At 52.2% G+C, this 17,872-nt stretch overlaps 1 protein-coding gene across 1 annotated transcript; it reads left to right on the top strand.

The window, feature by feature from the left end:
- Nucleotides 1-15,509: 15,509 nt before the first annotated feature.
- Mafb (MAF bZIP transcription factor B) lies at nucleotides 15,510-17,430 on the top strand. Its single transcript, NM_019316.2, has one exon. It carries the CDS (start codon nucleotides 15,544-15,546, stop codon nucleotides 16,513-16,515), a length of 972 nt encoding a protein of 323 aa, NP_062189.1. The 5' UTR covers nucleotides 15,510-15,543; the 3' UTR covers nucleotides 16,516-17,430.
- Nucleotides 17,431-17,872: the final 442 nt, after the last annotated feature.

Genomic DNA, 17,872 nt, shown 5'->3' with positions numbered 1-17,872 from the left:
ACAGGGAACGGGCTGGTGGCTCCTGGTATGAATCTGGTGAACCCCTGGGTCTGCAGAATCATGACTGCTCTACCATGCTCACGGAATGTCAGGGCTCTGTCTGGCACTCAGCGGCTGTTTGGGTTCAGGAAAGCAGGCAATACCCCAAACTTGAATATTTATTAAAAAAAACTTGTCAAATGAAATATATATTTTCCTATTGTCTGGAATCACATATATTCTTTTTAACACATGTTAGAGGGGAAAAAAATCAAAAAATAAGTAAGATCACACATAAGCCAACCGAATAGAAATATGACCACTAACATTTGGCTTGCATTTTTATCTAGAATCTTCGCTACGCTCATGTGTTTGCTTGCTCTCACACAAGGCTAAACGATTCCTGGATGTAAGTGGGTTTTTAAAGAATGACTTTGTAGCCTGCTTTTGACAATGGATATCGTCTCTTACGTTTTCCCCCGACTTCTCACTTCTTCTTCTCAAGTTAGCTTTGTTGTAACATCTTCAGTGCCAAAGGTCCATCCTGTTCTTCAGCAGACATCCATTGACAGCTTCTCAGCCAGACTGCTGGCACCACAGAGCTGAGTCAGGCATGTCGTTCCTGAAGCCAAGGGCCTAGCATCCTCTCGGGGACAAACATGAACTGTGGAGTGCTGGCTCACATGCACCTCTCACAGGGACCCAGAATGCTTTGCGTGGTTTGGGGACTGGGGGGAGGGGTTCGTCACTCCTGACCTTTGGTGGGTGGCTATGGACACCTATAGGTGTCTGGTAGGTTTCCAGACAAGAAAAAAACGTTTGGTTCTGAAGGGAAACCAGCATGATTGTTTGCCTGCTTGATCCTCCCTTCTTTCCTTCCTTCCCACTTCTTTCCTTCCTTCCTTCTTTCCTTTCTTCCTTCTTTCCTCCCCCTTCCTCCCTCCCCCTTTCTCTCTCTCTCTCTCTCTCTCTCTGTCTCTCTCTTTCTTTCTTTCTTCCTTTCTTTCGAGTGAATTGGGGATCGGAAGCTTCTACTCTCCTCTCTGTTCGGAAACATCAGCATTCCAATCTTGGAAAACTGGAGAAAAAGCCCCAAGGACTTGATTATACCAGGCAGATGCATAAACTTTCCAGGCAGATGCATAAACTTCCAGGGAGCCATTCACACCCAGCATAGAAACACGCAGCCTTGGGACTCAGATGTGAAGTTGATTCTCCTAGCTGTTGGCCTTGAGTGAGCCTTCTTCTCAATGCCTTCATTTCGCTCATCTAAAAATCGGGGTGTATGTTCCCAACCCATTTTCCATGTGCCCATTTACCCTGAATGAAGATGTATATGAAGGCATATTCAGCTTGTGGCAGCCTGGTCCATTTTCCAGATGCTAGGATGGATGGGCTCTGATACTGGGAACAACATGTCTGACTTGTGCAGAGTCTTTTTCTTAAAGAGCCTTTGTCTCAGGGCCATAAATCACTGGTCAAGTGGACCTGCAGTTGGCTACGATGTCTTGACCTTGACTGGAGCTGGCTGCAAACATTACACGAAGGGAGCCTGGACCCCCTTTTGGCAGATTTTAAAATCCTTACGTGGAATTACTTACTTGGTAGTTCCAATGGCCCTCTTTGCCACACCTTTTCTCTGCCCCACTGAGTGGGCTTAACTTCTATTCTGGTTCCCAACACAAATTCCTGAAGGATGTGAGCGCTCTCTCAAGACAGCATGAACACACACTGTTCCAGTTCTTCCCTTGATCGACTGCAGGAACACCTCTTAGCCAAACATGCCCGGCCCTGCCTCTGCCCCTATGTCCCATGGTGTTTATGAAAGAAGGCTTTCTCTAGTGATTCTTAGCCTCAGATGCTCCTTAACTGGCTTGTCCTTTCTGTCATTCTGTCCTTCCTATTCCTTTGTGGTCTCTCCAATTTCTCACTTCTTGCTGCCCCAGGACATTTGCTCTTACTGTTCTTTTTGTCTTGGTGTATTTCCTGGGTTCCTTCCCTAGTCATACCCACCTTATTCTTCAAGAGGAAGTGGCCATGGGCATCCCTTAAGCCAGACTGAGTCATGCCCTTCATGTAAAACGCCAACAAGGCCCACACCTATCCTTATGTAGATTTCTCATGTGTTGTAGAGGTTTGGTTCATAACGGTAGATTCAATAAGCACGTGGCTTTCCCTTCTACCCCATCAGTGCCACGGTGCTAGGATGACCGGTTCTGCATTTCACACAGAGTATAATTCCAACAAGGTGTGTTGACTGAACGCATAGATGATGGGTGGGAGATGAATTGAGGATTGATGAGTAAGAGAGTGAATAACTGAGTTTCTGGGCTGTGAGCAAATGTTTGCTTTCCCTTGGGGCCTTGGAAAAGGGAAGGGATGTGCTACTCCTTGAATGGCCAAGGCTTGAGAGGCCTTCCAGTCTTTTCTATCTCAACCAGCTAAGCCATGCTCACTCCTGATGTCCCTGAATCTGTAGATCCTCCTACTTGGTAATCTGCCTTCACCCTCTACCTGTCTGTTTCCCCTCCCCTTGTGGGAATATTGGGAACAAATCCTAGGTACGGGCTCATTTTATACCTAAATATTTTAGAAGCTATAACAGCAGGTCACGACTTAGAATTTCTTCTAGCACGATCATACATAATATCAACACTTAGCAAAAGCAAAACAACTAAAACAAACAAACAAACAAACAAAAAACCCAGTTCTTTTCCATATCCAACATGCGCTTGATATTCAATAAATATTCCAAACTTTCTCAACTTTTGCCTTTTGTGTGTTTGGGCCATTCCCTCAGCAACTGCATTTAAACGGATGTGCTTCTTAAGCTTAAAGTCCACTTTGGGAATAAGAGAAATGCCACGGATTTCTCTTTTTTTTAATGTGAGTTTCTGTTGGGACTTCTGCTTATCTCCGGGTGGTTCTGGGTCTTGCTGTCGTCTCCCCTGTGGATACGGCTGGTGACCCCCTCCCGGCGCTCTTCTGTGTGCTCCTCTATTCCAAGTGCTTCCCAGAAGCCGGGAACTAGGGTGCCGTCACCTTCGATCTTTGGCTGGAAGCCCTAGTAGATGGTGTTGCATTCTTCTTGTTAATCACATCCTAAAGTCTGGTTGTCTCTCTTTTAACGATGTTAGGATCGATGTGTGGTTCACCCTGCCCTTAATTAACTCCTACTCCCGTCTCTGTTTCCATCGCTATATGAACTTGTTTTGCAAAACAAGTCAGTTGAGAACATCGATCATATTGAGCAGAGGTGGGGATGGGCCGGGGCTGGTGGCAAACGCACCGACTTTGAACAGCAGGCTCAAGGTGAGAGGTTTCACCTCTCTGTGCCTTTCAGTATCCTGGAGTGTTATCAGGACGGCACCGAGAAGTTACAGATAGAGAAATGCTTGGTGCACTGTCAGTGGACAGTGTGCAGTTACTCACTGCAGTTTGTCCCCTTTAGAAGGAAGAGGAGACACCAGCAAAGTAGACAACCTTAATTAAAGACCACACAGCTAGGAAAGGCAGACCTGAGATTTGAACTCTAACATCAAGCTCAGAGCCTATGTTTTTAGGTACAGTGCCGTGCAATTCAAGGGCTGTCAAAGGAGGAACTTCCTGCCCTTATCCACGCTGGGTGTTTGTTCAGCCATTGCTAGGAACCTAGTAACCTGGTAGTTTAAAGATGTACACAGGGTGGAGTAAGTCTGCCCCCAGTGGCCAGAGCAGGTACTGCACTCTTCTCCCACCTTTCCTAGCCACCCTTTCTCCTGTCACTACTGGTAGAACAGCCGATAAGCCTGTGTGTGAGAGGCGGGGCTGGAGAACATAAAGTTCAAACTTCATTTAGGTGGGGGTTTTACTTACAGAGAAAAAGAAACAGGATCCTAGAGAAGTTAAGTGACTTGCTGAAGATCATATTGTAAATGTCCCACTCAGTTAGAGTCGGGGATTGGAACCCCAGATTCTCCCTCGTTTTGGGTACTTGTGTTTGGACTTCTCTGGCCCTCTAGGCTCCCGTCCCTGTGCCTACTGGGTTAGGTTTGTTCTGACCAGGATTCCTTATGGGTTAGAGAGATGGGGGCGCTGGAGTGAGTGGACAGCTAAGCCCGCCAGAGTGGCTTCAGTCATTCAGTGCCTGGCCTGTCAGGCAATTCCTTTCTTGTTCACCGTTATAAGTGTGACAGCTTGCTAATCTCACCTTTCAGGGCCTTAACGTTGAAGCAAAGTCACATCAAAGCGTGCAGAGCCTGTCTGGGATTCCAGTTCTGTGACTCTAGCTTGTAGCTTTGGCTATCAAAACCCAAGTATCTCCTCTTACTGCAGTCCCATTTTCTCAGAGGAGATAAGGGCATCTCAGAGAGGGATAGCAAGTTAGAAACTCACACAGCCTCAGTAGCAGGGTGGGACGCTGCAAAGGGGCCAGGCCTCCCATAGGGGCAACCCCCACATCCAGCACCAAGGGTTAGCGGGCTAGCTGCGGTGGGAGGCAGAGGAGTTGCTCACCTAGGAAGCAACCTTTAATTCCATGGTCCAGTTTGTCTGATGACAAAAGCCAAGATAATGATTGAAGGTGGCTTTGGGTTCCCTGGGCAGCCTCTGGCGCCAATGCCTGGGGGGCTGTGTTGGCGTCTTGTACCCGGGGCATTCACTAATGGACTGTGGCTGATCCCAGGTCTGATTGGCAGCTGGCCCTGAGGTCCTCAGGGAGATCCTGGAAACCGTGGTCTCCAATCTGGAGACACTGTCCCTTCTGGGAGGCCCCTGTGGGGGATGGGGTGGGGTACTCAATTTAGTCCTAGAAAGGAGTGCTTCTGAGCCCCTAGGTGAGACAGAGGGGACATGAATTGACTCTCCCTGTCCCCCAAGTGCTTGGATGGAATGAAAACGGAACTTCCAGACAGCAAATACAGCAAGCTGTCAAGACGCCGGCTCTTAGCCCTCTCCTCCTGCTGCCTCCCTGCCCTGCTCCCTTGCACTGGCTGGCACAATACCCCTTCCATGCCAGGGTGTGGCAGGGTCAGTGTTGGTGCTCAAATGTATTTTCAGCTAATACCTTGGGATATGGTGACTCCAAAGGGAAGCTTTCTCAGTACAGAGGGGGAAGAATGAGCTGTTCTGGAGGACTCTAAGAGGCTTTCCTATGTCTGAGAAAGATATTCCAGGCCTGGGGGGACATCCCAAACAAAGACACAGAGGGGCAAACCGTCAGGGAGAGGCTGGGGAATGAGGCAGGAAGGCAGAGCTCGAAAACAGTGCCGAAGTTCCAGCCTCACCCTGGCAACAGAGGCCCACAGAAGGCTTCGGAGAAAGGGCAGGAAAGGAGTACCTGGGGTCTGCCCAGAGTCACGACTGACTCTGAAGCACATGAGACAAGGGGAAAGAAAACTGAGACACCCACAAGGCTGAACGGCTGACCTTGTTCTAGGACATTCAGTAGGCAGTAGGCGCTCGCAGCGCCCAAATTTTACTCCTCTACTAAAAGAGTGAGGGGGAAAAAAAAGGCGCGTTAGGAAACTGCTGTAAATCCTGTGCAAATCACCATGGTAACCTGATTAGCAGCTAAATTAAGTTCATGATTAAGAAGAAATAAATAAAAATAACTCTCCTCCTTAGCTAGGGCTACCCACTGGGCCACTGGCCCTGAGCAGATGCTGAGGCCTGGGCTGGCTTCCTGCAGGAAAGTTGGAGTGGGGGCTCTAACTTGCCCAATTGAGGCTGGGAAGAGAGGGGTCAGTCATAGCATTGCCTGGGGGCCATGAGGCCCCTGGTGGTCAGACTCTGAACTGCAGGTTGTGCTGCCAGGGGACAAGGCCATGCTTTCCACAGCAAGGGTCCCTTGCCTTCCAAGGGTGGTGTTGTTCTCTTTTGTCCTGGACCAGCCTTCCCTCTGTGAACACCCACACTCTGGATCTAGACTTAGTTTTGGTTCTAGAAAGATTGAGTTCAGCATTTGACAGAGGTAACAGGATTTTGGTACTCTGTGTAAAGTGGGGCTAAGGAAACACAGGGAAACTAGGGAAGGCTTCCTGGAGGAGAGGGTGCTTAGGAAAATGGCAGACATGTAGATGTTGGACAGTGCATGCTTCTGGTGAACATTCTGGGTCTCTTGCTTGGAGCAGATCAGTAGGCCGGCCTGGAAATAGGTGGACATGGACCCAAAGGAGACCAGAGGTATTTTCTTTGGAGAATAAGTAATGGGAGGGGGTATGCACAGAGGGAAAGGAGCAACTCAGATTCCCTCTGTGGACCTTTTCCTGGCTAAGGTTATTTAGAGCGATGGTTTGAGTCAAGGGTACTTTGAACCTGTGCTGTACCACTTGGTGGTTGTGACCTCTGGCAAGTGAGTCATTCGATGTGAACTTTAGCTCCATGCCTATAAAATGGAGGTAACCGTGATAACAAGGGCTATCTAGAAGGTTCTTCAAAGGGATCGAACGAGATAAGAAATTCCAACTGCACCTCAGCCTTTATCGGTAGACGGCCCCCAGTGAGATGCTCACTGACTTTAAGGTAATGACTTGGGAGGATGGGCAGGAAGGGCCTTGCTGAGGTCTCCTTCCAGAGCAATGGCTGAATAGACCCTGCCCTGGCACCACTGTGTGTGTGCACGTTTGACCCTTGGCTGGATTTCTGGCTGCATTCAGGCCATAGTTCAGCACTGGTGCTGGAGCTGGCTCAGTCCCACAAGATAGGGACTTGCTGTAGTCCCAGGAGCTTGCTGTAATTCCTCAGGCTCAGGCTCAGGCTCAGGCTGCAGCTTCAGCTTCTTCCTTGCAAACCCCTCTCCTTGCTTGTCTCACCAGTGTCTGTAGCCTCCCTACCCATCCTGCTCCCCATCCTCCCTCTTTCCCAGTGACGCCTCAGGAAATCTTTTGCTTGCTTCTTAGAAGACCTGAGCTGACACAGACGGGTCCCAAAAGGAGAATCCTGCAAAGCTCAGGAAGGGGAAGAAATGAAACCCAGTAGTAGCCATATGGTTACTGATGGGCTTGGAAATTCTGGTCTTTTCTTGTGTCCTGTCCTTAAATGTGGGTCTCTGTGTGTTCCAGTATGTGCCCGCAACACAGACCCCCCTGAACACACATTAGTTGCTGCTTTTTGAGTTCTCTTCTTTGTGCACTAGTGGAGTGTTAGTTCCTGAAGGAGGAACAAGACGTCTTTTCTTCATTCTTAAGCCTTAATCTCACAGAAGTCCTTGGGTCCAGTAGCAGCCCTGTTAAAGTCACACATAAATGAGTGCTGTTGGACCCCATGTCAATTTTGCTTTTACCTTCTGGTGTTTTGAGTTACGTCATGCTAGTTTAGTTGAGCTCTGGAGTGTCCTGTTTATGCCACAGAGACGTCTGTGTCCACCTTTCCAGTCACACAGTAGATGGTGACAGTCTTGCTTCAGACTCCGGGCTTACCCCTTGCCTTTGACAGCTCTCTGTGTGTGGGGGTCTGGAGGCTGACTGTGAGGGAGTCTGCTCTGCAGGGGTCCTCAGGGTGCTGGACTCCTCCCCTCCACCTCCTGTTCTCAGCTCCATCTTTCGCCTCCCGCCCCCTTGCCCTGACCACCCCCCTGCTCGTCGAGATCAGGGAAGCTGAAAGCCCAACCCTTACATCAAAAGGGAGCTTGAAAAATACTTGGAGCAAAAATCTGCTAACTGTGCATCCTCGCTCTGTGCCGGGACCGATATTAAATCAGGAAATGGCACTGAGCAGCCGCTCCAAACACAGAAACAAGGGTTGTCAACACAGGAACCAAAAGCAATCTTTAACAGGCAGAGGTGAAAGGACCTGGCGCGAGGCCTGGATGGGGGCTGAGACCCAGGAGGGGTTCCGAGGCTGGCTTTGAGCTGGCCAGCGTCTAGAAGGCAAACAGTTTAGCTTCCAGTTCTGGCACCGAGAGATGGAAGAGAGCGAAGTGTGTTGTTTAAATACTGCTTCGGCCCTTCTATGTCTCTCCATAAATGTCTATTAAACACCTACTGTGTGCTTCAGTGAATGATACAGGTGCCTGCCCTTGTGGAAAAAGATAACCATCCTGGCTCCTCAGACAGAGCTCCAGTTCCTCGGCCCCTGGAGTGCCGGCCCTTGTTGAGACTGTGGCTCTGTCTGCAGCTTCTCTGGACTGGCTTCTCCCCAGGGATCCAGGAGACAGGGCCCTTGCTTGGACGACTATCCCTGTCACGTCTCCTTGCTTCTGTGTTTGATACATCTCTGCTCAGCTTCCAAAGCCTCAGGCAAATAGCTCCTCTCCTCTGAAGCCTTCTCTGCCCTTATCATGGCCCTGGCCTCCAACATCATTGGCTCAAGCCCTGGTCACACTGCGAATAAACCATCACCACAACAACCTCCCTGCTTCCATGGCAAGATGTACAATTTCCTGGATGGCGAAGCCGTCATCTCCCAGCGATGCTTACAGAATTGACATAAAAATGAAAAAAAAAAACCTTGATAAAAATCCACTGTTGATGGATTACCACCCTAGCTTCAGATGGGAAATTAAATAGGTACAATCTTGTCGGAGGCTAATTTGACAATATTAACATTGATAATACGCCTATCTTTCAATCTAGCATTTCCTTTCCTTGCTTGGAAGAGAGAGGCTTGCACATGTGTAAAAGGGAACATGGATAAAAACTGTTAGTTGCAGCAGAGAAGCTTAGAAATGCCTTAAATGTCCATGGATGTGGGACTTGGTTTTTAAAAAGAAAAAAAGAAGAGGAAAAAGAAAAATGAGTGGGCATCCATTGGGCAGAATGCTGCAAATACATTAAAAGGAAAGAAGCAGATGTGAGTATATTGACACGGACGTTACTGAGCAGACTAAGCTAGCTGAAGCTGGAGACATCGATGCTACAGAGACATTGTTGCATATTTTAAGCTACAGATACATGGATGCATATTTTACTTCAGGGAACCAGTCTTGTGCATTTGTCTTGTACATTTTGTCTTAAAATGAAAAAGGGAAGAAAGCACTAGAGTGTTCACCGGCAGCAACTGCCTGACCAGAGGCTAGCTTCAACACAGCCCAACATCAGCATCGGTCTATCTGCCTTTTGCAATGGAAGGGTGCTGTTCACTTCCTCAGTAGCTAAAAATTGACTCCCAAGCAGGAGGGATATCCAGGCAAAGAAGGGAAAATCAAGAAGGCCTTCCATGAGGCTGGGGATTTAGCTCAGTGGTAGAGCGCTTACCTAGGAAGTGCAAGGCCCTGGGTTCGGTCCCCAGCTCCGAAAAAAAGAACAAAAAAAAAAAAAAAAAAAAAGAAGGCCTTCCATGAGGGGAACCAAATCACTCCCATTCTTTGGGTCAGTCTTGGGATGCTGGGAGGAAGGAGTGAGGTTTGATTCAGGAATGAATGCTGATAGGGAAGAGGAAGTTACTGGGACATGCGGGAGAGGTGTGAGCAACTCTCTGAGTCTGCTCAGTTATTCATTCATTCATTCATTCATTCATTCATTCACTCATCCACTCATTAATTCTTTAACTGTGGTTGGATCTCTCCTGCTATGGGTATTATGCTGGCTTCTGGCTTCTGGGAACACAGAAGCTCAAGGTGACCCCAGGTTGTTTCTTCAATAATCTGTGTTTTTACTGCATCTCCTCAAGTGAAAATTGTTTGCTGCCTGACACTATTGTATGCAGTTCTCCTAGAATGCTAAGGGCCTCTTCACCCAACTACAACTTAAGTCCCCCTCAGGCCTGGGAAGATCCACATTCTACCTTTTCTAACTCCTTCAGAGGCAGGCAACCAAGTCATTCTGGGAAGAGGGTAGTGTCCTGTGCAAAGGCCCTGTGGTAGAAAACAGTTTAGCCTATGGAGGAACTTAAAGGAATTGGTATGCCTGGAGCACATTATTTTGTGTGTGTGTGTGTGTGTGTGTGTGTGTGTGTGTGTGTGTGTGTGTGTGGTGGGGTGGGGAATAAATACAATTCGAGTCAGGATGGGAGAAATCACATTCAGTTTCTTTGGGGAGTGGAGAGGCAGAGACAGTGATCGATTTCATAGACCAAGACTAACTGGCCCGATTGCTCCATGGGAAAGCAAACCTCAACTAATCAGTCCACGGCCAAAGCTTCTGTTGTCTTTTAAGCCACGGATGAGGGTGGCTTGGATGAAGGGAGGTACCAGATGGAGAACCACAGAACCCTTGGGGTGGCTGGAGACAGCTATTCTGTTGGGGCTGAGAGAATGAGCGGTGAACCAGGATGTGGGTTTGGATTCTTTAATGGTGGCCTTGGGTCACGACCACTTATCTTTCTCTGCTTCCCTTCTTTCTCTTCTTCTCCTTCCCCCTTTCCTTCTGTTTTCCAAATCCCCCTCCTTATTTTCCCTCCCCTCTTTTTCTCTCAGATATTTGAGAGATTATTTCCTACTAAAGGTCAAACTCAGTACACAGGCAGGATCATCAAAGTCAGGGCTGAGATTCAGTCAACCTCTGGCTGGGAGGCCAAGGGTAAGGGACAGGATAGGAGGACGGCAAACCTTCACTCCTTTGGCTTTACACTTTGCTTTGATTTCTTACACTATCAGGGAAGAGAAGGGACTCAAGACTGCTTGTGACACCCACAAAAGGCAGGAAAACACTTCCCTTAGAACCAGGAAGAGGCTCAGCAGGGACAAGAGCAGTCACTAGTCTCACAGAGAGTTGGAAACCCCAACTTTCTGGAGCTGGAGAAGACCTGCAGAGACACCTGAGTCTATGGGTCACTGACCAATCAAGGAAGAGAAAGCCTTCCCCACTGCACAGGATTCTGATGTCAGAAGTTCTGCTTTATTACCTCTGTGCACATTTAAATGAATCACTTAACCTCTCTGAGCCTCCCTAGGTCTTTGGGCTAGCCTGACCACCCCGGGGCCCTCTATGAATGAAATGATCCAGGAGTGTGAAGCTCTTAGGACAATTACCTGCCAATCTGGGCAAAGTAGGAATAATGACAGCTGCTGCCTATGAGAGCTGTATCAGAATCCAAAGGCAGAGTGAGTAATAGGCCTTTCAAATTCTCTTTGAGGCTGTGCTGCCCAGTGGTTAGGGACTGTGAGCCTGGTGTGTATCCTAAAAGTGGCTCTCCGACACAGTAAAAGAAAGCAAAATGAAGGGAACAGTCAGCTGTAGAACCAAATCCTCGCTCCTCTGCTGTGCCCAGGAGGGATTCTCCATCCCCACTGGGCAGATGGTGAAACTATGGTTGCTAAAGGGCCAGGGGTACCAGGATCTAGAATAGCACTAAACTCCTTTGGAAGTGCTGTTTTGGATTCTGATGGCTGTTGTGTGAGGCAGGGCTAAGTGGAAGCTATTGCTACTGTCGGGAGGGAAGAAGAGGGAAGGCAGAAAGCCCTCGCCTTCTTTTGGAAGCAACAGACTTTCAAAGGTTTTCGGGCAATAGGACATCTTCTCTTGGGCTCTTGTGAGGCCAGTGAGGGTAACAGAGACTTCAGGGCTACTTGTAAAAGAGTGTGGGCGACATAATATCTAAAGGCAGGCGTTTGTAGTTTTTGTTGTCTTTGTTTCCGAACGCTACTCCCTCCCCAGTAGAGCCCTGGGGTCCTGGGGTCCAAGGGTTTCTGCAGGTCACTACGGATAGCCCCTGCTATTTAGGGGGTTGCAAGTCCGCGAGTCTCCGACTTCTACATGCGGGAAAGCTGTGGTTATCCACCCAGCACACACACACACACACACACACACACACACACACACACACACCACGTACACACGCACACTCCTCCTGTGTGCCATAAATCTCACTCCTACACTTGCAGATCCGCCTACTCGCTCGCTCACAAAGCACCTCCGGGAAACGGGGAAGAGCGGAGCGCACCTCAGCGCAGGTGCTAGGGCGCCGCCCTATTCTGAAAGCGCAGGCTGGAAGGCGCGCCTTGGGCATCTATCAAGTTACCCTGATGACGTGGCAGAGATGTCACGAAGGCAGAGAACCTCATGCTCCCGACTCTTGCTGTCCACTGTTTTGGGGAGTAACTTTTGCTCGTAAAATAGGATTGCCTCAAGGCTAGGTATCTAGGACCCTTCGGAGTCCCTCCATCGCTGTGATGTAGTTAAAGAATTCCAGGATGATGCAGTGGGGCTTGCTTTGGAGAAAAAAAAAAAACCCTCAAGTGTGACTTTAGGCCCTAGATAGGACCTATTCGGCACAGGGACTTTGGCTTTTGGCAATCCTGGCCTTCCTTCGGTGCCCGGGGCTCCCGCCTCTTTCCCACTGCTTCTCCACTCCTTTTAACAACCCATCAAGGTCTCACAGGGCGTTGGGCTCCCAGTCAAAGTGAGCTGCACCCTTTCCACCTCCCCTGTTTTTCAGGGTTGGGGAGCAGTCCTTTGTGCCCCTCCAGTTGTAATATCCTGGACCGAGAGGAATCCTCCAGACTGCAGTGGCAGTCTGGAGAACGTCAGCCCAGGAGTTCCAAGACCATGCAGAGAGCACACAGGAATTAGAATGGGGGGAGGCTGGACTAGGAAATGGAATGGGTTGTGAGCAAAGGCCTTCAACTGGGGCAAGCTCTCCGGTCTCACTCTCGCGCCCACCGGAGCGCTCTCTCTCTCTCTCTCTCTCTCTCTCTCTCTCTCTCTCTCTCTCTCTCTCTCTCTCTCTCTCCCCCCCACCCCCAAGGAGGGGCTACCCCAGGACAGAAACGGGTTGGGGGAGGGGAAGCGAAACTAGGAGGCGCTGAGATAGCTCATCTAAAGCCCAGAGGAAGAAAGCGGTTACAACAGAGATAGTCGCGGGGACAAAGAGGAGCAAAACGGCCGGGACAAAGGCCGAGTCCTCCAACCCTGAGAGAGTAGCGCATCTTCTGGGGGTTTTATAACTACTTGTCTGGGGCCACAAGAGTCCTCTTCAAGGACCACATTCTTGAGAAGTGGGTTTCAGCACTCCGTGAGACAGGCGGGAGCAAGCACTGCTTTGCGGTCCTCCCCGGTGTTCCCAGGAGGGTGTGCAGCGAGGCGCGCACTCGGGAAGTGCTACGTCTCAGATGACTGGGGGTGGGGTGGGGGTGGGGGTGGGCGGGGGGAAGGCTAAAGCTGGAGCCCGGTGAGTGTTAAGGGAGTTAAGTGGTGGTCCAGGCTGGAACCCAGGTTTGCAGAAGCCCGAACTCTAAACCTGACATGGGCTCAAGACGTCCCCTGGCTGAGCCAAGATCCGAGCGTGTGCTCTCCTCGTAGCAGCTGGGACTCTTACAAGGAGAGTAAATGTCCCCAGCGCCCACCTCATTTGCGGGAGGTTCAGCCTAACTGCCCTCGGCTCTCTGCCTAGGCAATCGAATCATTTATGCCGAGAGCGCACTTCTCAAAAGGGTTCGAGGAGATTTCCCCAGCAGTTCACTGATCTAAACCTTTTAGGTGAAATTTTAGTTAAAAAACACCTTTTTGGTTAAAATTAGGCTCCCTAGACCACTCTCTGCCCCGTCTTTCCTAAGGATTTAAGAGGGGAGAAAAGGCTTTTTTTATTGATCGGAGGCAAATTTTTCTTTCTGTGAGAGGGGAAAAGGTCTGATCTGGTTGTCAGTGCTGCGGGCCACTGGCCCCCTTGCGCGACGTTGGCGGGCAGGTCCGGTGCGGAGGGCAGCCAGGACACACTCACCCAGCGCGCTTTCCTCCGCTCATCTTTCCGCGTCCTGAGCTTGGAAGCAGAAAGCGACGTGGGAGGCGGGTCGGATCTCCGGATGCAGCGAATTCGACATCTATTCACTTTGGGTGTTGGGGTCGGGGTCTGAGGAAAGCCCTACATTTCCAGCCCTTCTGGCAGGGTAGGGAGTCTCTGTCGGCGCCCTACAGCCTTGTCTGAAAGCCTAGTGTGTTGCGTTCCGCCTCCCGTCTGCGCTCCGGAGAAGTTTCTCACCCGGTAGCCCTGGACCCTCTTTACCTGGCGTTTTCATTTTAGGACTCTGATCTTTCCAGCTCAGGACCTTCCTCCCTCGAGGGGAGTAGCCCATAAGCACACCTCGAAGGTGTGGAATTCAGAATACGGAATTTCAGAAAAAGTGACCGGAGAGGGTTAGTGGTTGAGTCCGAAGATGGGATCGGAGGGCCTGTGCATAGTTTCAGAGGGGTCTGCCCTGGATTCCAGGGCGCACTCAGCCTGAGTTCAGGCCTGGCTTGGTCGGGTCAGTCAGTAGGACCTGCACGGGTCGGAGGCGCGGTCCTAGCCTTCCCGTACAGAACTAACCAGTTCAGGGCGCCTTTGCGTCCCGTGGCCACTTGGGGTCGCACTTTATGCCTGTTTGAATCTCCCTGCAGCCGTCAGAAGCTTGGCTCGGCTTAATCCTTACAAAATGTTCAGACAAAAACAGGGCCCGGCTCCCCAGCATCCCAGAGCCACTGAGTGCACAGACCGCTGTTGGTCTCAGCTCCGAACCTCGGAGTTGTCAGGTTTCCACACGACTGGCAAGTGAAAGGTATTCAGAGCCTTTGGGCCGACTCTTTTTCTTTTTGTTTACCTTCTTTGGGAGCATTTTTGGGGGTGGGGGGCGAATGTACGGAGGGCGAGACTACTGGAGCTCTGTCTTCTGAGCTCGATCACTGAACCGACTAGGAGAGGAACAGCGTCTCTTGGCCTGAGGAACCTTCCTAGAGGTTAAGAGTTAGATCTGAACAGAACTCTTGGAGCCCCAACCCCGCAATCCCCCCACCGCATACATTAGCTCAGACCTACAGAAACACAGGCACGCACGACACACATTCACTCGGCCCGCGGCGCCGAGGACACACGGAGCGTCGCCCACTGGGCGGGGGCCGCTTGGGAACAAAGGGCCAGGGAAGCGACATCCCGGCGCTTATTCTGAGCCTACGTGGGGGTGACACGGGCTGAGAGTGGGAGTGTAAAGAGTATCTAGGGAGGCGTGAGTGCAGACAGGGGGGTGGGAACGGCGGCTGGGTCCAGAAGTGGGGCGCGCACCGAAGGCAAGCGTGCGGGAACCTCGACTCAGAGGGTGTTGGGGGTTGGGACCAGGCGGTCCGTCCCACTCGGCTCCAGCCCTCCTCCAGGCCTCAGCCGCTTCGGGGCTCCTCCGGCCTCTAGTCAGCTGACGCGGGGGGCGGGGGAGCTGTCAGGCACGCCCCGCCCAGCGTCGCTGGGCCGCGGGGGCCGTGCAGCCATTGGCCAACTCGCCGGGCCGCTTGGGCCCCCGCGCTCCAGTGACATCAGGAAGCGATAAAAGGAGGCGGCGGCGCCAGCTCCTGCACAGCTGCACCGCCGGGCTGCGAGCGGCTGCAAGCAAGAAAGCCCTAGAGCCAAAGAGCCGGAGAGCGAGCGGCGGGCGCTTTGCCCTGCGCCTCCCCTCTGCCCCTGCGCGCACCTCGCCAGCTTCTCTACCCTGCCCCGGCTCGACCTGACTCGTTCCCGGCGCGGTCGCAGCCCCGAGCTCCGGGGCAGCTCAGGCAGCCTCGGGAGGACTCTCCGGCGCGCCGCCGCGTCCCCAGACAAAGGCTTGGCCGGCGGCCCCGGCCCGCTGCGCCCTCGGCTCCCCGCCTCCCCGGCTTGCCGCTCTTCGCCCCCGCGTTTGGCTCGGCGCGTCCCGGCCGGCCGCAAAGTTTCCCCCGCGGCAGCGGCGGCTGAGCCTCGCTTTTAGCGATGGCCGCGGAGCTGAGCATGGGGCCAGAGCTGCCCACCAGCCCGCTGGCCATGGAGTACGTCAACGACTTCGACCTTCTCAAGTTCGACGTGAAGAAGGAGCCACTGGGGCGTGCGGAGCGTCCCGGCCGGCCATGCACACGCCTGCAGCCGGCTGGTTCGGTGTCGTCCACCCCGCTCAGCACACCGTGCAGCTCCGTGCCTTCTTCTCCCAGCTTCAGTCCGACTGAACAGAAGACCCATCTCGAGGACCTCTACTGGATGGCGAGCAACTACCAGCAGATGAATCCCGAGGCACTCAACCTGACACCCGAGGACGCGGTGGAGGCGCTCATCGGCTCGCACCCAGTGCCACAGCCGCTGCAGAGCTTCGACGGCTTCCGTAGTGCGCACCACCATCACCACCACCACCACCCTCATCCGCACCACGGGTACCCAGGAGCCGGTGTGACTCACGATGAGCTGGGCCCGCACGCTCACCCGCACCATCACCACCATCACCAAGCATCACCGCCGCCGTCCAGCGCTGCCAGTCCGGCGCAACAGCTGCCCACTAGTCACCCGGGGCCGGGACCGCACGCGGCAGCCGCGGCGACGGCTGCGGGCAGCAACGGTAGTGTGGAGGACCGCTTCTCTGACGACCAGCTGGTGTCCATGTCCGTGCGTGAGCTGAACCGCCACCTGCGGGGCTTCACCAAGGACGAGGTGATCCGCCTGAAGCAGAAGCGGCGGACCCTGAAGAACCGGGGCTACGCCCAGTCGTGCAGGTATAAACGCGTCCAGCAGAAACATCACCTGGAGAACGAGAAGACGCAGCTCATTCAGCAGGTGGAGCAGCTTAAGCAGGAGGTGTCCCGGCTGGCCCGCGAGAGAGACGCCTACAAGGTCAAGTGCGAGAAACTCGCCAACTCCGGCTTCAGGGAGGCGGGCTCCACCAGCGACAGCCCCTCCTCTCCTGAGTTCTTTCTGTGAGTCGTAGCGGGTCCCGGCCCCCGCCATTGCCCTGGCCCGGACTCCCTATCCTGTGTCCCCAGCCCTGGACTCCCTGTCCCTGCCATGGCCCCGGCCTTGACCTGCCTGACTCGAGCTAGAGGGAGGAAGGACGCGCGGGCCGCGGGAGACGGGCGGGAGCACGGGCGGGTAGAGCACCTTGGCTAAGAAGAGGGCAGCGCAGCCTCTTAGACTTGGGCAGAGTTAGAGAGACCCGGGCGGTGGGAGGTCCCGGAGTAACTTTTCTCCAAGCTGGAAGCCCGCGAGGCATATTCCAAGGAGTCGCCAAGGCCGTCCGGACACTTCTGGCTCTGAGAACTTTGTGAGTGCCAGGGCCGCCGCTTTGCAGCCCAGAACTCAGTTCGCCCCCAGGAAGAGCAGAGGAGAGGAGAGGGACTCTGGAGTCCCCGTGGGCGCGAGGCAAGGCTGAGCTAAGGAAGGAAAAACGGACAGCTCTGTCTGTCCAGAGTATGGTGAACACTGGCTCTCAGCCGGAGACGCGGGCCTCAGTTAGGACTTTCGGCGCGCGAAGGAAAAAAAAAATCTCATCAGTTTTAATGCCTGCTCGATTATATAGAAAAAATACGAAAATCTGCATTAAAAATATTAATCCTGCATGCTGGACATGTATGGTAATAATTTCTATTTTGTACCATTTTTCTTGTTTAACTTTAGCATGTTGTTGATCATGAATCATAACCCCCTTGTTTCTTTGGGTGAGAAGGGATGCAGTTCCTGCGGCTGCGGCTGCGAGCGAGCAAGCGAGCGGAGTTTCAGTCGCCGGCCGGCTTGTAAATTACCCGCCCGGCCAAACCACATTGAGAAGGTAGCAGCAAGCTGAGTCTATGTTTGGGTTTATTATTATGGCATTTTTTTGTTTGTAAGTAAAAATAAAGGAAAGAAAGAAAAAAAAACCAAGCCCAACTTTGTCCGGGGGATCCTTGGAATTTGTTTCTTCGCTCTCCTCTTCCTTCCCACTTCAGTTTTGAGTTTTGTTGGTGTTGAGGGAAAGCTAAGGGAGAGGCAGTTGCGGAGATCCACACCGTGCAGGAGCGTGTCCACTATCACTGCCTGGTCTTGGGGCCAAATTGACACCCCCACCCCCCACCACACACACACACACACACACACACACACACACACACACACACACACACACACACACGAAGAAAAGAAAGACCGGCTTTGCGTCCTAAGAAGTCAACACAGGGCTGGTTTGGAATGCTCCAGAAGGGCGCTAATTGCGAGCTCCCTCCCCGCCAGGGCTTAGGGTGAAAACTATTTCTCCCACCTCTTCCTACACGTCAATGATGATCTGAGCTCCCATTGTGCCAAAAGC

Source organism: Rattus norvegicus, chromosome 3 (genome assembly GCF_036323735.1).
Source record: "Rattus norvegicus strain BN/NHsdMcwi chromosome 3, GRCr8, whole genome shotgun sequence".
Classification (NCBI taxonomy): Eukaryota; Metazoa; Chordata; class Mammalia; order Rodentia; family Muridae; genus Rattus; species Rattus norvegicus.
The sequence above is the reverse complement of the archived record's forward strand: the minus strand, read 5'-3'. Positions and strand labels throughout refer to the sequence as shown.